The sequence below is a fragment of the Garra rufa genome, chromosome 9 (assembly GCF_049309525.1).
Source record: "Garra rufa chromosome 9, GarRuf1.0, whole genome shotgun sequence".
Classification (NCBI taxonomy): Eukaryota; Metazoa; Chordata; class Actinopteri; order Cypriniformes; family Cyprinidae; genus Garra; species Garra rufa.
The window spans coordinates 20,947,458-20,971,729 of record NC_133369.1 but is presented as its reverse complement, the minus strand read 5'-3'; the positions used below and the strand labels follow the sequence as shown (position 1 = coordinate 20,971,729).

General features: G+C 34.7%; 1 protein-coding gene across 2 annotated transcripts in view; it reads right to left on the bottom strand.

Moving 5' to 3' along the window:
- The window catches only part of lmna (lamin A), a 35,313-nt gene extending 17,625 nt beyond the window's left edge, over positions 1 to 17,688 (bottom strand). The window contains exons 1-2 of one of the 2 annotated variants that reach the window (XM_073846724.1): positions 17,601 to 17,688; positions 13,708 to 14,080 (exon numbers count right to left, since the gene is read on the bottom strand). In XM_073846724.1, the coding sequence (XP_073702825.1) occupies positions 13,708 to 14,054 (347 nt within the window). In that variant the 5' untranslated portion in view covers positions 14,055 to 14,080; positions 17,601 to 17,688. Of the gene's footprint in view, positions 1 to 13,707; positions 14,081 to 14,767; positions 14,925 to 17,600 lie in introns of those variants that run through there. The other variant, XM_073846723.1, reaches the window with a different exon arrangement.
- Between the last annotated feature and the right edge of the window lie 6,584 nt (positions 17,689 to 24,272).

Genomic DNA, 24,272 nt, shown 5'->3' with positions numbered 1-24,272 from the left:
TAATTATGGTTTGTCTGGGCTCTATTTGCTCTAATACATCTTAAGTTAAAAAAAAAGTTTCAGGCATTATAATGTATACGTATGCGTGTGTGTGAGTGTGTGTGTGTGTGTGTGTGTGTGTGTGTGTGTATATATATATATATATTACACACACACACACACACACACACACAGAAATGGGTAGATTACTAACAAATTGTAGTCTGTTAATGATTACAATCTACATGATGAAAACTGTATTAGTAACATATTTACTAATTTTTAGGTAATGTAATCTGACTACTTTTTTTTAAGAGTACTTTTAGATTACTTTTGATCAAACTTGTTTTAAACTCTCCATTAAACATACCATATATAGATTATTCCTTTTTAGGTAATGTAATCGGACTACTTTTTTTGGCTACGTCTACACGAAGCCAGAGCTTTCCCTATCCGATCTTTTTTTACCCTTGCCTTAAGAAATATCTGCGTCCACATGAAACCGAATTAAGATTACTAGATTACTTATTTTTTGGTAATGTAATCTACTATAACTACTTTTTTTTTAGAGTACTTTTGTTCAAACTCATTTTAAACTTATCATTAAACATACCATATTGATTAAAAAAAAAAAAATATATATATATATATATATATATATATATATATATATAGTGAGTTGATAGAGTGAGTTAATAGACAATGAACAGTGAGTTGATAAAAACCTAATAAATTAATTCAAGCATAAAAAAGTCAAAAAATGTAATTTAAACACTTGTACATTCAAAATATAATATTTTAGCTTACCTGCAAGTCAACATGACCATTAACCAACTTTAGAGAACTGTAGACATGTGAATGAGTTAATGAGTTAAATTACTGAAATATACATTTTCTCAGCGATATTTCAAGCAAATGTTGCATTTTAAAGGGTAACAAAAATGTTTGGGAATCCCTGCATTAAATGCACATTAATAAACAACGACACGCCCACAGTTTTCCAAGTTTAAAATATTTTTGTCCACATGTCCAGAATCAATCAATTAAGAATAATTTACTGGCATTGTGAGAATAATACATAATCATGTAATCCATAAAAAAGTAACTGTAATCAGTTTACAAGCATTTTAAAATGTAATATGCTCTAATTACAAGTACTTAATTTTTTTTAATTGATTATTAATCTGGATTACATGTAATCAGTTACTACCCAGCACTATATACACACACATACATATACACACACATAAGAGACAAAAACATTTGATCAAAAAATTACTGCTTATACTGATGTTCCAAGTGAACAGAGATAAAGGTATAGCCTCAGGAAAATGATTAATACAAAAAATTATAAAAGTTCTTCTAAATCCTAATGGTGGTTTGGAAGGGTGTGGTCCCATAATAAGCCCAGATCCTGTAACCGCGGCTGAATTTGAACACCCAATACAAAGAGAACATTATTCCTCCTCCCTGATTCATTAGCACATGACAGATCCTAAAACTATTTCCCTCGGAGTGAAACAGCATTACATGATTTATCTGATCCTTCTGTCTAGTCTGCCACAAATGAGGACAATCTTTAATGTCAATTCAAAACGCATTTTTTCCAAGATAGAACAATGATGGAGGAGAGCTGAGATCTTGCAGACCTAAGTCTCCTCTCTTTCTGCATTGACAAACAAAGTGTGTTAGGGTCACACATCAATACCTACTTTAGATCTATCAATATGCATAAATATGTTTTGTTTCAAATTCCGCAAAAGGCAGAATAGACTGTGGCCTTGCCAGCGTGGCAGCTCTGCGTTTAGGCGCCGATGATGACTCACTCTCTCCCTCACGCCCGTGGCCCATACACGCCACCAGAACAGCACCAATTACTGTAACCCTCTCTCCTCCCTTTCTTTATACAAGCCCAGTTTAACATGATCTGCATCGGAGGGTCTCCGGCCGTACAATATAAACAGTTTCCCCCTCATTTTTCCATGGAATAAACATAACGAGATTCCACTGTCATCTCCGGTACTCCAAGTTTAACGTTCGTATGTTCGCAGCTGCCTTTGGTTAGGAACGGGATGGAGATGCCGTGTGTGTGTGTGTGTGTGTGTGTGTGTGTGTGTGTGTGTGTGTGTGTGTAGTACTACACCGCCAGTGTTCCCCATTACGAGTGGTTTGGCAAAAAAGACAAACATCAGTTTAGGCTACGAGTCACATGGCACTGCCACGTGACACTTCCTTCTCTTTCATAACCACATTGATTTTTAGAACAGTTTTATGCAAAAAATACTACTGGTAATTTACTGTACAAAAACGTGTTTGTATGCAAAGCATGCCTTAAACGTATTCACATAAGCAACAAAGTGATATTTCAGCTATACAAGAAATAAAATAAAGTGAGTCATCTCATGTGAGTGTACATAATTGTATTTTTTTTTTTTATTACAAGAACAGCTCATTTGTTAAGGTATAAAAAGGTTGGCATCTTGGAACCATAAGTTTAAAAAAAAAAAGGAAACAAATTAGTGAGTGTGTCTTTAACATCCCTGATTCGCATCCAAACTGTTCAATGAATCAAATACACACAAAAGCTTTGTTTATAAAAACTCTAAACTTAATTTGTCTTTTGGTAATGGTTTGTTGCCTTAACCGAACTAAACCGTCTTGTTTTAGGTGGAAGTATCTCTGCACACAAGTTCGCTCTGAATTCTTAACAAATCACTTGCAAATGAAAAACATGTTTGATCTTTAGTTTAGAGAGTCTGTGGATGGTGATTATATAACAGACCGAATGAGTCAGTCTGTCCAAGGCCATTCCAGATCCAACCGCAACCAAATGAAGCACCACTGCATGTGCATTTGGGATGAAGTGTAAGGAAGTGCGTGTGTGTCCGCATCCAACTTTTAGCATTTTAAGAACAAAAGAATTGTTGTAAAAGCCACCAGAAGTGGGTGAGTCTAACCAAATATGTATGCGTGTCTAGGCGAGCGCACAAGAGACATTTTATATGGCCATTATTTTAAAATGATTTACAATTTATGGCTCAAAGCTCTCACACACACACACACACACACACACACACACACACACACACACACACACACACACACACACACACACACACACACACACACACACACACACACACACACACACACACACACACACACACACACACACACACACACACACACACACACACACTTCATGGTAGCACAGAGAAGCTCTTTGGGTGGTTAAAGACCTTTTTTAAAATCATCAATCAGACCAATTTAGAGCTACAGCATTTTTTTTTGAAAAATCAGGATGTTTGCTTTTTCCCCCAATCACTCCTTTGAAAGGATGAGAGGTTTGAATATGCACTAACAAGACTGGACAGATATACTACTCAATGCCTGAGAATGCAATGGCTGAAACAAATAAAAAAGCATCTTGAATCAATCACCACAATTGTGTTTTTTTTATTTTTGTCATGACATCAAACAAGAGAAATTATTTTTTTTCAGAATGTCTATGTGTAAAGTTCCAGATTAAAGACAAATTTAGTACAGAGGTCTGGTTCTGCACTGAGAATCATTTCTCATAAATTAATGTAATTATAAACAAACATAAACAGCGAGAGGAAAATGAGTTCTGCTAGTTGTCATAGCATATTCAGTGAAGCTGTGTACAATGCGAGCGCACACTTCAGATGACATTTAACACATTTGGCAAACACTTTTATCCAAAGCAACTTGTATGCTTTGTGTATTTGCCAGTATGTGTGTTCCCTAGGAATCAAACCCATATTTGTGTTTTATCAGCTTTTTATTTTAATTTGGCTGAAATACATATTTTGTAAATTTGTTTTCATTACTTTGTTCAAAGACATATTTAATAGCACTTAATTTCTGTTAAGAAATCTGCAAAATCTAACTTATTTACGCATTACAAAGAGCTTTTTAAGAGAAAAACTACAATTTTACTTTTTAAAAGGCTATTAGCACTACTAAATGTATCTCTTAATTTTTATACACCACCAGTCAAAAGTTTTTGAACAGTAAGATTTTTTTTATGTTTTTAGAGAAGTCTCTTCTGCTCACCAAGCCTGCATTTATTTGCTATTTAAAATAAGTGTTTTCTATTTGCATTTATTTCAAAATGGAATATATTACAATGATTTCTGAAGGATCATGTGACTGCAGTAATGATGCAAAAAATGTAGCTAAATTACATTTTACAATATATTCAAACAGAAAACAGTTATTTTAAATAGTAAAAATATCTCACGGTTGGTTAGCATTAGAGACTTCTTTGAAAAACATTAAAAACTTTTGACTGGTTGTGTATTTAATATAGCTGCAATATTAGTGATAAATATTCCTACATATTGCTTATTTTATTTCATAGCCATAAAAGTCATATACTGGCTGCTGAAACAGTGCAAGTCAATACCTGCCTCCTGTCTGGACCATAACTTGGAGGAAATGCAGAAACAGTCTTTTTAACTGAATATCCCTAATCTAAAACATGTTTGTACCCCTGCTAGCAGCATATTCTAACTAAAAATGTTCATACGTTTAGTTTTTTTTTTCTTTTGTACCAGAATAAAATTCATAAATACCACATGTTTGAGAGCTTTTTACATGCCAGGAAGTTACAACTGATTTAAGATAGATCAAAATAAACAAAAGCAGTCTGAAAATAATGTATGTTCTTTTAAAACAAGAACCAAAAGTGATGTTAAAGCATCCTTACTGAATTCCCCTATTTACTGTAACGTAAGACCGTTCAGACAGTTGATCTTCAGTGAGGTCATCAGGATAGCAGGAAAAACCTAAATATCCTCCGGCAGTGATCACATCACAAAAAAGAAAGGAACAGAGAGGGAAAGAAAAAGAATGAGCCTACTCCTCTCAGAATGAAAGAGATGATCTTTACTGGGAAAGGAGAGATGGAGCTCTATTCAGATGCATATGTCAGGCTGAACAGAGAGTTATTTAATCTGTCCTAAACTGTTTGAAAATGATATGTGACTCTGGACTACAAAACCAGTCTCAAGTAGCATGGGCATATTTGTAGCAACAGCCCAAAATACATTGAATGGGTCAAAATTATAGATTCAAGGATTTCAAGTCCAGATCATGTTCCATGAAGATATTTTGTAAATTTCCTACCACAAATATATCAAAACTTAATTTCTGATTAGTAAATGCATTGCTAAAAACTTCATTTGGACAACTTTAAAGGTGATTTTCTCAATATTTTGTCATACCCTCAGATTGCAGATTTTAAAATAGTTGTATCTCGGCCAAAGATTGTCCTATACTAACAAACCATACATCAATGGAAAGCTTATTTAATCAAATTATTATTATTTATTTGATGCATAAATCATTTATTTTCATCCTTATGACTGGTTTTGTGGTTCAGGGTCACACATACTGTAGATCTGCCAGAAGGTTAAAATGACAGAACAGCCTAATAAAGGAAAATCTCATTTTATTCCTTCTTAGACAGGACAGCCCTAAACTAAACAATGAAACACTGTAATCTGGGCGTCTCTCTCTGTCAGATCAAGCTTAGTCTCATTGTTAAATGTCACCTAAAGAATTACACCCAAAAATATACTCATTAGGTGTGATTCTCATGTTAGACAATATAAAACTCCTAATGACATAACCACAGAGGGCCTGTCTTTTTTAAATGTGACGGGTGACTTTTGCAGGAAACATATTAGCAGCATACTGTGTATGATAACTGTTCATTGGCATGTGTTTATTCTGATAATGGAAAAAGAGGATGATGAGAAAATATTTGCATTGGCAAATACTTTGCATAAACTTGACAGACAAACAGAACGCAAGAAGTAAATTAACCTTAAAAAGTGATTACCATATTCATGAACCGTGGTATTTGCACGATACCACAAGGCACATATCACTGTGCATGTAGTACTTTTAAACTGGTGTATTAAATAATATAAATGAAGATGAGTAAAAATGATGATTTCTAAAGCAAGATAAATGCCCACAGATAAAGTGACCATGTTTTGGCAGGGTAGAGGTTCTGTGTTGGATATCCATAACCATGAAGGCAAAAACACAGGATGATGAGGGAGGGGCAGAAAATTATTTACTGGAGTTTTTTTTTTTTTTTTTTTTTACATCTGAAGGCTGCCAAATATACTTTTGTTTGCCCGTAAGCTATGAACACTGTTTAACAGATCGCAGACCACAAAGCCAGTGAGCGTTAAACTGATAAAACTGATTATGTATGAAAATATTTTTAGTTCCGCAATGCGGAAAATGCGGACGGGATCACAGAGTCAAGTCATTAAAAATGAATTTTACTGTATAACGTGAAAGATCATGTGAAAACATGGAAATTTACAAATTCGGAATGAATAAATCAAAAGCAGGTTAGTATACTTAAATTAACATGCATAGGATTAGTGTCTGTGAATATTAAGCAACAAAAAGACCATTTAAATACGAATCCTGCATGTTTTGCATGTCTCTTTGTGAATGAATGATGCAGGTGCGGTTTCATTTACCAAACATATTGAAGCGCGTGTGACGTTTGCAGTGTTTTCAGCCTTTGCCGCCTCAATATAGGTGTATATGAACAAATAAGCAATCTCCAGAACAGCTCTGAGAGTTACTTCATGAGCATTTTATCCTTTCTTGTGAGAAAACTATGGTCATAAAGGTCTTCACAGCAACCTGTCAAAATAAAAGTTTGGTTTAACTTGAAGAAATTGTGACGAAAAAAATAATGTTTTAATTTTATTGTTAGAAGTAGTAATTTCATTACTTTAAGCAAAATAAATTCTAAGTAATATCTACTAGAACAATTATCAACCAGAATTTATTTATAAGAACAATGTAAATACACAAAACTTGACAAATTTGGAATGAATAAATCAAAAGTAGGTTAGTATACTTAAATTAAAATGCAAATGACTAGTGTCTGTGAATATTAGGCAACAAAAAGACTTTTTGTGAGAAAAACTATGGTCATAAAGGTCTTCACAGCAACCTGTCAAAATAAAAGTTTGGTTTAACTTGAAGAAACTGTGACAAAAAATAATGTTTTAATAATTGTATTGTTAAAGCAGTACTATAATTACAGTACTAAGCAATATACTCCACGTAATATCTACTAGAAAAATGATTTACCTGAATTTATAATGTTTTAACAAAAAAGTAATGTTTTAATAATTTTACTGTTAGAAGTAGTAATATCATTAATTTAAGCAATATATTCTAAGTAATATCTACTAGAATAATTATTTACCTTAATTTATTTACCAGAAAAATGTAAATACACAAACCATTATTTCTGAAAAAATAAATAAATGAAATAATACCTCTTTGTTTTTGCTTTTTTAGTAAATGATTTTATGTAAATGGTTTTATGAAACCATTAAAATGGAAGCCAGAAACTTAATGGAAAACACAGATTTGATAAAAAATAAAACTGAATAAAAAAAAGAATAATAATAAAACGTATTTCATAGGGCTTTAATTATGTGATATTTGTTAAAATTTTAATAAATTGCTAATAAATTTTATACATTTCATGATTTCAATTAATTAGACATGCTTTTTGAATAATATTGTTTTAATTTAAGCATTAAAACAGAGTCTAGAAAAATTAAAAGTGAAAAAATGGAATTTGGGGAAATTTTTTTCATTGAATTTCATAGGGCCCTATATGTTTAACAAGGGAATTATTTTATAAAAAACCTCAAGATTTACAGAATGAGAGCCTGGGGTCAAAGTTTGATGTCTAAAACAACAGTGATTCAAATGTAAGGGTGTTTTTAATTATGAAAAATATTACAAATGTTTTATAAGATCACATTAAAACATTTTACCATGCCTTCATTATTACTTCTTACTACATTTTAGATTCATGTTTACATTTTATTGTTTTACTCTTGATCCTGAGCCAGAGCCAGATATAAATCGAAAGTTTGTTACTTACGACACCCAAAGCCTTAACACTGTGAAAGTGAAAGTGATAAGGCAAGATTATATTTACAATCTCAGTCATCTCAGAGAAAGAGCACATGAGTAAAAGACTGGTTAATATTTTGCTAGGATAAAACTGAGAAATGTTCTTGTGTGCAGGATCAATGCTCTAATCTTTTAATGAACACACTTCCTTTTCCCCCAGTGAAATAATGGAATGACTAAGACTGAGATGACTCATTTTTCACAAATATGTCCAAATATGCCCACACGTGGGCCTGAAAATTCATTGTATGAATGGGAGTCTGGGAAACACCTTGAAATGCATGCAGAGCAAGTAAAGGTGGGTTAAAGTTAGCATTTGAATCATTTATGTAAATACTGAGTCATCTTAGAGCCCCCCACTTTCTAGACCGTAACCACGTACAGTTTGATTGTGTTGCCTAAGCAAACACAGAGGGGATTTGCAGCATTTTAAATAAAAGGTAAGTGATGACATACTGCTCTTTCAGTATGAATTGAAAGATGCATTTCATCTGCTCAGTTTCCATCTGTAGTTTTTCCACATATCATTCACACACTCCTACACTGCACCTGTCAACAGTTCAGACAGTGACACACACACACACAGAATACACACAGGATACGGTCTTCTGTCTGATAATGACCTAAGAAGCCAAATGCTGCAGCCGCAACAGCAGCCACAAGCACATGCACACCCACAGCATGTGCACACAGACAACTCCTGTCAGCCAAAACTGCGATCTGTCTCTGCTGCATGACCCGGCATGACTCCCCATTCAAGAACATATCTGACCCTTAAGCTTCCTAAACAATGACTTGAGGCAATAAGGATATATATGAGGGATCATTAAGCAAATTTACACAGCTCTGTAAGGAGTGTCATGGAGAATCCTTTGTTAAACAAAAAGCACAATTTTAAATTGTGTAAATTATATTAAAAGAAAAGCACTTTATTTTAGTAAACAAACTAAATGATAAAATGTGATCATACCATTTTATTTTAAAATGAGTAAAAAAGTAAAAAAAAAAAAAAAAAAAATTTATTTACTTCTAATATTTACTTTTTTTCTTTTTAACTTTTTTATATGAATTTTTATCACTTTCAAATCTAAAATCAGCAAGCTTTTATTTTGGCGGGTTGCTTTTAGCGTTCCCGAGTGAAGTGCCTCAGTGAATGAAATGCCAGTTTTGATAATAATGCTAAAGCTTTTTTTTGCTTACTTTTTAATTTTTTTAATGTGAATTATAATTTTTTTTCACATCTAATATCAGAAAGCTTTTATTTTGGCGGGTTGCCGTCAAGTAATATGCGCCATCGGTTTTAGCGCTCCCAAGTGAAGCGCATCAGTGAATGAAACATCAGTTTTGCTAATAATGCTAAAGTTTTTGCTTTTTTTTTTTGCTTTCTTACCGTTTCGTTTTTTCATATGAATTTTCACCATTTTCAAACCTAAAATCAACCAGCTTTTATTTTGGTGGGTTGCCTGCAAGTAATATCCTCTGACGGTTTTAGCGCTCCCGAGAAAAGCATGTCAGTGAATGAAACGTCAGTTTTGCTAATAAGGTTAAATCTTTTTTTGAATTTCCATCATTTTCAAACCTAAAATCAGCAAGCTTTTATTTTTGGCAGGTTGACAGCAAATAATATGCAATGTCAGTTTTAGCGCTCCTGGGTCAAGCGCTTCAGTAAATGAACCACCAGTTTTTCTAATAATGCTAAAACTTTTTTCCTTTTTTAACTTTTAAATTTTTTTTTAATTCTCATCATTTTCAAATCTGCAATTAATATGCACTGACGGTTTTAGCACTCACGAGTAAAGCACGCCAGTGAATTAAACATCAGTTTTGCTAATAATGCTAAAGCTTTTTTGTTTGTTTTCTTACTTTAAATTTTTTTAAAATACAAATATTCATCATTTTCAAATCTAAAATTTGCAAGCTTTTATTTTGGCGGCTTGCCTGCAAGTAATATGCGCCGGCATGTAATATGTGCCATTGATTTTAGCGCTCCTAAGTGAAGCACATCAGTGAATAAAACATCAGTTTTGCTAATAATGCTAAAGCTTTTTTGTTTGTTTTCTTACTTTAAAATTTTTTTTTAAATACAAATATTCATCATTTTCAAATCTAAAATCTGCAAGCTTTTATTTTGGCGGGTTGCTGGCAAGTAATATGCGCTATCGGTTTTAGCGCTCCTGAGTGAAGTGCGTCAGTAAATAAACCGTCAGTTTTGCTAATAATGTTAAAGCTTTTTTTGCTTTGCTTTCTTACTTTTTCATTTTTTTAAAATATGAATTTCCATCATTTAAACCTAAAATCAGCAAGCTTTTATTTTGGCAGGTTGCCAGCAAGTAATATGCACCATTGATTTCAGTTTTGCTAATAATGCTAAAGTTTTTTTTTTTTACTATAGTACTTTTGACTTTCTTATGAATTTTCATCATTTTCAAACCATGTCAATTTCTGAACATATTTACACAAATTGATTATTTATTTATTTATTTGGTCATGCATGTGCACCCCTGTATAAATTAGATGTATAGCATTTTTGAGTTAAGCTATTTATTTGAGATATAAATGTTATATTTTAGATTCCACCGATCAACATAATAGCCTCGGGGCATTTTAAAACCCCAGTGTATTAAGAACTACGAAATAAAGAGTTCCCTGTGGAACTTCTCCTGTGGCAATATGCCTTAAAAAAACATTCTTTTTCTAACTTTTTATGGAGCGTTTGTTCTCCGTAGTCGCTTCAGTAAGAAAACATCTGCTGTTTTCATTAGTGTAAAGCAAATATATGAAACTCGGTGGAATAAAACAAGGCTACTGTTCCAATGTGGCGAGGGGTTAAAGTGAGAGCAAACAGTGCTTTCCCCAAAGTTACTTAAAGCTCATGAGTCACCACTCAGTCCAGTCAAAACCTCTCACACACCCTGGCAAGGCCGAATGGTTGCTGTGGAAACCAAACACTTCCAAACAGCTCAGCTCCAATGAGTGTACGAATCCGTCTGCATTAAATGAGTGATGGACACTTACAGGAACTGATGAGTGCTACTGTAACACTAGTACACAAATAAGACTGTCTACTTCTTCTGACTTCCCCTGTGTGTATAACCACAAAGCCATTGAAATGAATATAACCACAAACCTTATGAAATGAATGAACGTGACTCATAATCATAAGGACTTTCACTAAACTCTCAGCTTGTCTCGTATCATTCAACGAAGGCGCATCTTCAGCCTTGATGTCTATTTGTCTCTGAACCACACCCTTTTGGGATCAACACACCTCTTGCCTAAACAAACCCATTGACTAAGTCTACTTCCATAGAGACAGCAAGATAAACAGTAGATTATAATGACAATCACTGTGACTCATTGACAACTACATCACAGTCTTACTTAATATACTATAAGCAAGTACATACACTTTTTCAGTGGTACTGACTAGTTTGAAATGGTATCTCTGTGAAGTTTGATATCTTTGAAGTACACTGATATGAGAGAGTTCAAGTGCAAAGGACAAATGCATGATAATAAAGATTTTATGATGCATAGTTGCTTCTTAGTTTTATTGAGAGCATCTTTTCTCTTGCATAATGCGATTAGTTATTGCCAAACTATGTTTACAAATAAATACAGCATTGAAAACTTAGCAAAACTGAAAATGAATATTTATTTTTCATACTGTACATTATAATGTCATTGTGCCTCAATTCACTTGTAGCTTTTAAAATGACTAATTTTGAGATTTTATTGTTTGTTTGTTTTTTATTTAGACCAAATAGTAAACTTTTTAATATCAATCTTATCATGCATTCCTACATACACATTATATTATTATTCTGTAGATAACACACTTTGGATCACATTGCTCCACACACTGCAGTGCAAAAAAAAAAAAAAAAATGAACACGTGTTGATGGTTTATTGGCTAAACTTACACACAACAAAGATGTAATCTATTTACTTTAATCAGTGTAAAGCTTTACAAAGGTACAAAGGAACTATAAAATGTAATGTGAATTCGAACCAGAAACAGACACACTAAACCTGTTGCAATGGGTGTGGTGACAAATCCAACAGCCATTTCCCAAGCATATGCAACACACCCACATTCACACCTCACATACCTGAGATTCAGCACACTTGTACTACAGACTGAGCCGGTGTGTGTGGGTATGTACCAGTGGTTCAAAATCTGGGATCAGTAAGATTTCATTTTTGAATAGTTTTATTTAACAAGCATGCATTAAATTGATAAAATGTGACATTTTTAAAATAAACACTGTTCTTTTAAAGAGGTAGTTCATATAAAAATGAACTTCTGTCATTAATTACTTACCGTCATGTCTTTGCAAATCCGTAAGACCTTCATTCATCTTCAGAACACAAATTAAGATATTTTTGAAATATGAAATCCATGGGATACACAAGGACTATTTTAACAATGTCCTTAATACCTTTCTGGACCTTAAACGCGATAGTTGCGTTGCTGTCGATGCAGGGTCAGAAAGCTCCCGGATTTCACCAAAAATATCTTAATTTGTGTTCCGAAGATGAACGAAGGTCTTACGGGACAGAATTTTCATTTTTGGGTCAACTATTTCTCATCAAATAAAAACGTATCATGGTGCAATCACTGGAATTATAGTCAAACCCAAAAATATTCAGACACCAGATGTATTTTTTTTATATATATTTTTTACTAGTGGGTGCACGACACTATAGTTCATTTATGTAAGTGAGGATAGCAAAATAAAGTAAACTGTAACCTATTATACCAAAAAAAAAATTTATAAAGTGGACTAAAAGTAAAATGAATAAATGTTTGGGACCAAAAATTATTCAAACTCTTTGACCTGACCATGTTTTACTTAAGTGTTTTTTCTTTCATTGCTAATGCAACCTTTTTACGCCACCGACTGAACAAAATGAAGCATTGCTTGGTAATTTTTGAATTTTTGGTCGACTGTAATCCATCACATAGCTTTCTATCAAAGCTATTTGACATTATTAAAATGAATTTCTGACACAGTTTACCATTTTCTAAACTATAGCGAATAAACTGTGAAAATGTGAGAAATGTTGAAGCTGTCTGAATAAATTTAGCTTTGACTGCAATTACATTTTAAAATGTATTAACATAAAAAACGGTTATTTGCTGTATTTTTCTTCAAATAAATTCAGCTTCGGTGAGCACAAAGAAACCCCAAACCACAAGGTTTAAATGGCTGTCATAACACTGTCCAATGTAGACTTGTTTTCTATTTGAATTCATTATTATAATTTAATTACATGTAAATTGAATTTTAAAAAGCATCAAACAGACTAAAGCACTGAGCTGTCAGCCTTAGCGACAGGAGCAATAAGCAGATGCACACTGCAGAAAACTGCCGTCATGTCTCAGCTAAATTTAGCTGAGGACTAGGCTAAGAGCCCAGGGGTCGGCACCGTTCTGCACTTTAGGGTTAAACGTATCTCTTGGAAGTGTGAAAGAAATTTTAGGGAAAGAGGGCAAGCCCTCATATTAGTCTGTTCAGAAACTAAACCTGGTGGAATTATTGTAGGTTTCTGGGTGGAATGAGTCATGGTAATTGCCACTGCTGACTCCAGACTTGGATTGACTTACGGGAACAGCACTGGTTTTCAGTTTAAGAGGACTTGTTCATCCAAAACTTAAATCTTAGAGCTTTTAAACTTAAAAAAAACAAAAACGAATTAAGTCATGGGTTTGGAATGCACACATACCTGGCCTTCAGCTCCTTGTAGTCCTCGCGCACCTTGCTGAGCTCCAGTTGCAGTCGGGCTCGTTCTTTGGCCACCGAGTCCAGCGTCTTCCTGGCGTCCGCCAGCTCGGCTTCGTACGCCGCTTTCATGCCGCCCAGCTCCCGGGTGATCTCCGTCTCCGACTCGCTGATGCGCATACGCAGACCTGCGTTCTCCGACTCTAGAGAACGCACCTTATCGATGTAGGTAGCCAGGCGGTCGTTCAGGTTGCACAAATCCTCTTTTTCTTGCAGCCGAGTGATGCGGGTGGGGGACAGGACGGTGGTCGTCCCTCCGCGGGTGGTTCTTTTCTGACCTGGAGTCTCCATAGCTGACTGGAATTGCTGCTGCTAGCCTGTAGAGGGTATAGAATAGAATAGAATAGAGAGAAATAGGTGAGACGTATTTAAGAGGTGAGCATCTTTTACAATCTGAGATTTTGAAAATGATATGCAATACATTGATGATTACAAAAAATAATAAATTTATGCAAATTATAAACTCCAGCCCTCCTTACTGTCCCTTCCTTCCCTTCCCACCATGCCTCTCCCTCACTTTGTGCCTTACCGTTTCTGCCACGCCCAACCTTTGATCCCGTCCAAGTATGTTCAGCACAAACTTCTCCAAATAAACATAGGACACATTTCTTAAGTCTCAAACACTTTCACTTCTGATTCTGAATAGACTAATCTGGTTTAGATCTAAACTTCGGACTGGTTTAGAATGCATTCACTGCAACTTCTTTTGGATACAGACACAAACTTTGACAACATTTCATACACAACCGGCACAGACACGCATGTCAAAGTCCCATCCACAGAAGCTGTGATCGCATGTTTGTTTTGGAACGCTTAAGTAATTCCAAACATTACAATGTGCTTAGAAGGCACATGTGACACTCCCCCTAGGCGCAACTACAAGAGTAACCTGTCTTTTACTGTGCAATGCTAAAAAAAAAAAAGCTGTGAAAAACACAAATTAAAAACACATTTGGGCTGTGAGCATTTACGGTACTGCTAGTCAAAATGCCTGAATCACTGACCTGGTAAAGTTGAGAGAGAGTTTGGGTTACTGAAGGCTTCTACGGCTGGTGTGTCCCGTTGAAACTCTGCAGAGAGAGTGTCTGTTCTGACTGGCGCTCTTAGTCTCTCACAAACTCACGCCTCTCAGGAATGAGAGGGGAGGAGGAGGAGAAGAGCAAAGGAAGGAGGAGCTAGAGAGGTCTGACTCAGTAAGCCCACACAAGGGAATAGAGCTTTCACTGTATTTCACATTGTCACAGAGTCGTCTCGGCTTATTGTTTTATTTTATAATCTCTGAGGTTGTAAAATAAAATGATAAACTTGTGAGATAAGCAGTCAAAATGAAAGTAAATTAGATCCCTTTCTTGCTAATAGCTAATCTGCAAATAAATAATTAAATATATACTGTAAAATAATGTCTGATCTAAAGCCACTAAAAATAAATATTACAATAATAAATCAAACAAAATAAGTACAATTCTTTTTTTTTCTCGAGTCAGTATTTCCACAAAATTAAAGCTAGTACAGAGTTCTCTGAAGATCTATGCATCCAAACGTGTGAGCCAAAGAAAAATATCCTTTATATGTCCATCCTAGAAGCCCAGAATACATCCATTTGCTGTTGCATGAACCTTTAAAGGGGGAAGTCACAGAAAACAGCCTTTTAATAAATACTCTGCCTCGTATTTATTTCGGAGGGGTGGACAAACTAAAAATGAATTATCCAATCAGGTGTCTTTGGAGAAGGAAAGAGGGAGAGAGAAAGAGAAAGAGAGAAAGTGGACGAGACGAATCCATCTTGTGTAGGAAGGCTGTGCTTCGATTCACTTTACCATCACTAAGTAGTCACCTCCCATCATCTCCCTGGTGCATATTAGAGTTCAGTGTTATTCACTCTCAGAAAAAGAAGGTACAAAAGCTGTCACCGGGGCCATTTCAAAAGGTACGTTTATGTATCATTTAGGTACTATGTATGCAAACTATTTAAAATAATATTAGCTAATTTAAATAAAGCTAAATAGTAATATTAGATAAAAACTAAACTAATAAGGTTAAGGTGCTAAAATTACTGAAATTAAAATAAATATAAATACGGCTAAACAGAAATACACAGGGAAAAAGGAAATAAAAATGACAAAAGCACATTATAAAATTGCTAAAACCTAAACAAAAATTTAAATGAAAACTGAAAATATACACTACCAGTCAAAAGTTTTTTAATGATTTTATAAAGTCTCTTCTGCTCACCGAGCCTGTATTTATTTGATCCAAAGTACAGCAAAAAGAGTACAATTTTGAAATATTTGTACTAGGTAAAATAACTGTTTTCTATTTGAATATGTTTTAAAATGTAATTTATTCCTGTGATTTTAAAGCTGATTTTTTTAGCATCATTACTCCAGCCTTCAGAAATCATTCTAATATTCTGATTTGCTGCTCAAAAAACATTTTTATTATTATTATTATTATTATTATTATTATTATTATTATGTTGAAAACAGCTGAGTAGAATTTTTTTCAGGTTTTTAGAATGATTTCTGAAGGATTATGTGACACTGAAGACTGGAGTAATGATGCTGAAAATGTAGCTTTGATCACAGGAATAAATTGCACTTATTTTAAATAGCAAATATATTTCACAGTATTACTGATTTTGCTGTATTTTGGACCAAATAAATGCTGACTTGGTGAGCAGAAGAGACTTCTTTAAAAAAAAACTTACTGTTCAAAAACTTTTGACTGGAAGTATAAAAACAAAAGCTAATTCAAAATTTGAATAAAAAATATATGTATACTAATATAACACTAATCCACGGCCCTAATATTGTGCACATCACTTCAAAGGATCTTTAAAAAAAAAGCTGACATACATACTAATAATTTATGAGCCATGTTTATTTGTGCACAAAAACTTTTCTAGAAACAGCACCGTGAGGCAAGTTGGCATGAGAGACGGTTATGAAAAAAACATACAATCCTGGCACCAGTGCATAGGCGGATCAGTGGAAAAGTCCCACCAGACGCCAGTACCCTCAGTCTACAAGAAACGCCTGACAGCTAAACACAGAGAGCTGTGTAACACTGCAGGATGAGCCTGTCTGTTCTGCACTTTCTCTTCTCCTGTAGGCTTTCTTTCTCTGTCACCCTCGTCGCATTATTACACACAACCACAGCATTCCAGTGTAACAATGAGATTCCCCAGGGTAAATGTCTCTCCACCCCAGTGCTATCTCAAAAATCAGTGGAAGCTGCTGGGAGATCATAACACAATATGACCAGATAAAATCTGCAGACTTTGACAAATTTCTGTGTAGATTTTGACAGAAAACCTGCTAACTTTAGCAGGTGGGGGTCTACTCTTCTGCAAGAACATTACTTGGGAGGTCAAAGGGTGGAATTTTAGGACACATGCAGCAAATTACAAGACATGACAGGTTCCAACCAGAATGTTTTCACAACATGGAATTCAGACACACTCAGCTTTGGTCGAATTTTACCACTAAACTCTTATTAAAATTACATAGCACATAATTTCCTTCTTAAAAAGGTAATCAAGGACATTGTGATACATATATGTAACGTTACTTCACAAAATTACATAACACGCTATACACTTTCTACTGCAGTCAAATAACTAAATCAGGTCTAAAGAAGAGAACTCCCTGGAATCAACTAGGATATATTTGAGTAAAATTACGGGTTATTAAAACTGTTGAGTCATGCATTGAGAATGAGCATACAAATCTTTCTATTCATAAACACCCCGCAGAATGCCGTTGCTATGGACTAGGGTAACCACCGCAGAAGATTAAACGTTTGAGCAAAAAGTCAGTCTGGGAAATAGTGACTCACAGCTGCCGAATCCCAAGATCAGGAAATGTTTGCTGGCGTTCAAGGATCCACCATACGCTCCCGTCTAGCATGGGCCATGGCACTGCAGATGGACTGTGCAACGCCCTCTATTGGCCACTCAATAGAAAAGCAGAGTTTATATTTTGACGAGAATTACTATGGTAACCAAAAACAAAATACTCAAAAACAAAAATCCCTTGCGCTATTGTAATTTCAACTAAATTACACTACAGTTATTATCTACTAGCTACTTATTAATATCAACGCTGAAAACAGTTAATAACCGTGAAACATTTTAAAAGAATACAAACAACGTTTATTTGAAAGTAGATCGTTTTCATTTAATTCTAAATGTCTAATGCTGTTTTTAACATAATTTGTCAGTGTTATACATCCTTTAAATGAATAAATAACTTTTAAACTGGTAATGTGTATATGTAAAAATTAAATAGATATAATAATTAATTTTGGTTCTCTTATTTATTTATTTACAAGTCAAAAGTTTTTAATGTTTTTTTAAGGAAGTCTGTACATTTTTGAAATATTTTTACTATTTAAAATGTAATTTATTCCTGTGATTTCAATGCTAAATTTTAGCAACATTACTCCAGTCACATCCTTCAGAAATCATTCTAATATTCTATATGCTGCTCGAAAAACATTTATTATTAGTATTATGTTTTATAATACAGGCTTGGTGAGCAGAAGAGAATTCTTCAAAACATTAATCTTACTGTTCAAAAACTTTTGACTGGTAGTGTAGGTTATGTTTATAAAATATTTATATATGTAATTAAGTACATAAATTAATATGTGCATAAGTAAATAAACCAGCTAAAACCAGCCTAAGGCTGGATGGCTGGTTTTAGCTGGTCAGCAGGCTGGTTTTAGAGGGGTTTTGGCCACTTTCCCAGGCTGGCCAGGCTGGTTAGGCTGGGAGACCAGCTAAAACCAGTTACTTCCAGCTAAAAAAAGCAAAGACAAGCCAACCAGCCTAGGCTGGTTTTAACTGTTTTTTTTTTTTTCAGCAGTCATGAGTGACTAGGGGTCCCCTTTGTAATACTGTTTTCTCTTTTCATGGGCTTTCGGTCAAACTAACTTGGTTTACAAAAAAACGTATTATTAATTATTTTACCAAAAAACTGCATTTACCCGTATAGACCTTTTTCCTGAACACGGAAGTAAGTCCGACTCTTAACTGAAAGAATGCTTTGCATTTCCGGTCTGCATTGTTTCTAGTCACATTAGGGTATATTCCGAGCTAATAAACTGATGTTAAACCTATTCAAATGTTTTTAAAAAGCACGTGGCTCCATAGCGCCATCACTTGGCAATGTCGCAATGCGCGTCATATGTCAGTGCCTCACTTTAATGAGTGTGTAGATGACACGAAGCAGCCGACGTTAGCTACATTAAAAACAGATGGACGCTATTTGAATGGGTTCCTATGGAAACCGGAACAAAAAAGCATTCAATCTGACGTTAGAATTCGTAATGGCGGCGCTCATCGTTTACTCAGGAAAAAGGTCTAGTTTAGTATTCTAGTGACCTCTGCTGCTGACGACGAAGAGTCTCACTCAAGACTTTCCAGCAGCTTCTCAGGTTTTCCCTAAACTACCAAGTCTCCAGCTGGTGGCAGCATTAACACAGAGTTCACTATCCTCGGGCTCGGACAATACTGAAAAAAACAGCTAAAACCAGCCTAGGCTGGTTGGCTGGTTTTAGCTGGTCAACCAGCCTGGTTTTAGCTGGTCATAGCTGGTCAGTAGGCTGGTTTTAGAGGGGTTTTGGCCACTTTTCCAGCCTGGCCAGGCTGGTCAGGCTGGTCTTAGCTGGTCAGGCTGGGAAACCACCAGCCTGACCAGCCTGGCCAGGCTGGGAGACCAGCTAAAACCAGCTACTTCCAGCTAAGACCAACCAACCAGCCTAGGCTGGTATTAGATGTTTTTTTTTCAGTAGGGTGATGCTGCATTGTTTCGAAACTCTCGTTACTCTCAAATGTATATTGCAAAAGAATAGCGTAATACAAAATATAGGATAATTCCATCCAAAACGCCTCTGTCATGATGATATGTGCTAATGAACATTATCAAGTGCAAATCGTGACTTACCATAATTACAAGTGTAGTGCATCACTTGAAAAAGAGTGTCCACCTTCTCATTTAGAGTTCACTGTTCGTCAATAATTACTCTCGTTCAATACATCCATTTTATAATGATTTTAATTACGATTTTGTGGTAGAATAAAGTTTGAAAACCCCAAAAGTTTTTTTTTCCCAAGTAGAGATATAATAATGGGTGTTCAAACTGAAAGGTTACGCCTGGGAAACCGTTTCTGTGTCAAAATCACTAAAGTGCCTTTGGTGTCCTCATCAGAATCATGTCATCATGAACATAATGAAATTCTAAGGTTTTAATATAAATGGCCAAACATTTACACACATACAAGTACAATGATAAGTCTCTTTCTCATTTTATACTATTTTCTTTAATTGGATGTATGTGATTGTGGCATGGCACTGCTCAGCTAACTTCAGTGAGTGTAAAAAGTGGATAAATGACATCAAATTAAAATACTTTTTAAATGTTTTCATTGCCCTCAACAAGTTATTTGATAAAAACAAGTCATGCTAACTTTAACCAAAAAGGACCACCCTGTCACCAAGCCTTCCATGACATGTGGGGGGACATGTGCATAGTTTTTGCCAAATTTTAATAATGCTATTGATTTAACATGTTAAATTGGTGTAATTAACTAATGCTGAAAAAACGTTGAATTTATAAATGTATTTAATGCACCCCTGCCCAGAACTGTATGCCATCTTTCATTGCATGCAGTTGCTTAGGGATGAACATGATCCAAGGTAACAATGTGATGTAGTCTATTAGAATGAATGTGCCTAAAATTCAAGATATGAAGGCAAAAAATGCCCTTGTATTATATTTTAATCATATGTGACCCTTGACCACAAAACCATATCATCAACCATCACATATAATGATTTCATTTGATGTGAAACAGCTCTATAGTGTCCTACTATTCCAATGTAAATTATTGATTAAAATGTAAGAATCCCTCATCTTGTTGCACACCCTGTCATCTTTATCTTTTATGAAAATAAACAAGTTATTTTAACAAGTTAGCAAAACCTTTTGAGTGATTTCTTCATGAAGAAACGAGGGCCAGTTATTGAAAGTTTGACCAGATATATTTTTTGTTTGATTTTATTAAGAAAAGAAAGTGCAACTTTAGCATATTTTATAGGGAAACAAATATTTTGCTGTAATTTAAATTTTTCAAAAGACTTTTCCCACTATCTAAAATGTATTTTTGAGAAAGGTACAAAATATCTTAATGAAAATCTACATTTTATAATCACAGTGTAATGAGAATAAACATGCTTGAAAACTCATGAAACTTTGCACACACATCAGTCCTGGCAAAAATGTTCGTCTGATATGGGTTTCAGAAGTGGGTGTGGCAAAATTGCTCGATAGCGCCACCTTTACACGTTCAGCTGTGTTCACTTTGAGCTACGCTTCATATACATGCACGAAAATCGGTACACACATGTAACACACCAATACCTACAAATTTTGTGCCATTTTCAGGCATCATACTTGAACGAACTCCTCCTAGAGATTTAATCAGATCAACACCAAATTTGGTGAGTCTAATCTAAAGGCCCATGTGACGTTAAATTGCGCAGATCTAGAGTTTTCGTTGGTGTTTCTGTGGCGGCCTGACAGATTTCGATGTTTCACCATGAAACAGGAAGTTGTTGTAACTCAGGCATACAATGTCCGATCTGCCCCAAACTTCACATGTGTGATAACACTCCTGACCTGAAGACATCTACATGCTCGTATTCAGTTATAGTCATAGCGCCACCTGCTGGCAAGAGGAAGTGACATGTTTTACGCTGTAACAAACTCCTCCTAGAGATTTATTAAAATGAACATTATTTTAATCTAAAGGCCATATCGATGTTAAATTGCGAAGATCTTGAGTTTTCATTTAAGAGTGTATCCGTAGTGGTGTGACAAAGTTCGATGTTTCGCCATGAAAATAAAAGTTGTTGTGACTCATCCATAAAATATCCGATTTGCCTCAAACTTGACAAGTTCAATAAGAGTCCTGGCCTGAACACATTTGAAGACCAATATTCTCTCATAATCATAGTGCCACCTGTTGGCAACAGACTTGATTTACACTAACCTAAACATGCAATGTCCGATCTGCAACAAACTTCACAGATTTGGTAAGAGCCCTGGCCTGAAGACACCTAAAGGCCAATATTCAGATATAATCATAGCGGCACCTTTTGGCAGCAGGATATGTCATGTATTACACTAACTCAAACATACCAAGTTCAATCTGCACCAAACATCATATGTTAAATAAAGGTGCTGACCTGAACACATCTACATGCCAATAATCAGTTATAGGCATAGCGCCACCAGCTGGCAGCAGGAAGTTTGGCACATATACATGACTTTGACATTTTTCTCCTATATTTACTATATTAAAAGCATACTGCCCATCGTTTGCTGTTTTCCTAAAGCCACCCGTCGGCGGTGAGCCCGGGTGCGAGGGCCTCTTCATCGCTGCTTGCAGCTTAAATCTCTACTTTGAATTTGTCCATGACAGGATTGCAGTCTGCTTGCAGTTATTTTAATAAATGCTGGAGCTTGACCAATATGCATATCTAACAGCCTACGGCCTCAAATAAACAAACATGAAGTTTAATAGAATATCTAATATTTTTATTTTAGAAAGTGTGATGTCAAAGCCTCTTTATAGTGATATTGACCCTTCTGTGTGTTTAACCTTGGTTATTTTAGACTTGGAAAAATAGAATCTGAACATATGAAATCCTTTATCGCTCTTTAAAAAGACCAAGGTTGAACAGCCAACAAGCCACTTCACCCATCACTGATGAGAGGTGGTTGTCTCCACACAGATGCAACACATGTGTAACAAGGTTTGATAAATAAAGGGTGTTAGGGAGGAAAGGCCTTGCGTTGTGCTTTATTTGTTGTCAAAAGGAACATGAACACAAATGGTTCACACAGCCTTGAGCATTCAAGGGTACACAAATACAGAGGCATGACCACACGCTGTCTATTAACAGCCAGAAAAGAGTTTTTTGTTCTGTTTTGTTCAGTGCCACTAGACTGATGTCTCTGAGACATTCCACGTGAAGCAGAGGAAAATTCCCTGTGGGTGTGTTTGATGAGAAAAACGGTAAGTAAATGTGACATGTATTGAATAATTTGACACTTAGTTCATCCATTGTGATCGGTGTCTGGAAATCCAACTGTTCTCAGATGGTCTTAAATTGTCTGAAAGTGGGCATGGGCTTGATATGGATGAATAGAAGTTTAATTCTCAGGAATGTAGGATTTTTGTCGACATGGGAGGTTTTAATCACTGGCTCTGTTCTTGTCTGGACCAGCCTTTTAAGTTCTAATTAAGCTTGCCTTTGAGCTCACGTAACTGAAACTTACAAAGATTTAAGGGTGGAAATACATTAACTAATAACGGATCAAACTAATCAAATTAACTTTTTTGATGTTTCTAATTGATCCTCAGTATTAAATGTTGTTCAGTCACATTTCAAGAGGTGTAGAGGCTTACATAACTATTTTTCTGCTTTCAACCTTTGCTTGGAACATTATTTTCTAACAACTTGCTAAAATATACATAATGTTTTTTGTTTGTTGTTGTTGTTTTTGTATAATTTTAATATTCTTTAAATCTTCAGTGGTGGAAAAGCTCTGTCTAAAACATTTTACATATAACTTTATGATACTGTCTTTGTCATATATTTGTGACTTTCTTAGAGGGACATGTGACGCTCCACAGGCTCAGAAATGATTCATATAATGCTCATTTTGTGACCCGAGGCACAGTGTCCTCGCTTCATTAGCGCTAACAGCTTCTTTTCATTCCTTTTTTTATCTTTCTTCTGGTTCATGTATGATCCAGTGGCTCTCCACTCTCCCTCAGCATTAATATCTTTTTACATGCTCTGTAAGCATTAGATAATAGAAAACCTCTATAGGTTCTATTTCTTGATTGCATATCCACCTGAGTGGGACAAGATAAAAACATGACCTGCATGCACTAAAACTAATCATATCTGTAAGTGTTTTGGTCCCACAGTGTGTCATATTAGCTGTATATGATTTGTTTTTGTTTTTATTTATACATTTCAGCTTTTAGGAAGTGTGAGTCCGATACAGTCGAGACAATAATTATTTTCACATTTTATTTTTCAGATATTTAATTTTAAGTATAATTAAAATTTTAGTAATTTTTATTGATGTATTTTTATTTATACTGTTATCATTTATTTTTATTTCTGTTTTTTATTTTTATAAAACATCAAGTTTAACTAAATAAAAATAAGAGATATTGCCTAGATAGCTAAAATAAATAAATAAAAAATCTAATTTTTATATTTTATTTTGTTTCAGTTCATGTAAATTTTATTTCAGGTATCAAAAATATTTTTTTAATATTTTACCTTTGAGTAAAACTATGATTTTGAAAGAAGTCTCTAATGTTCACCAAGGCTGTGTTTATTTGATCAAAAATACAGTACTGTTTCATTAGCACTAATATTTTGAAATGTTATTACAGTTTAAATAACTGTTTTTTATTTT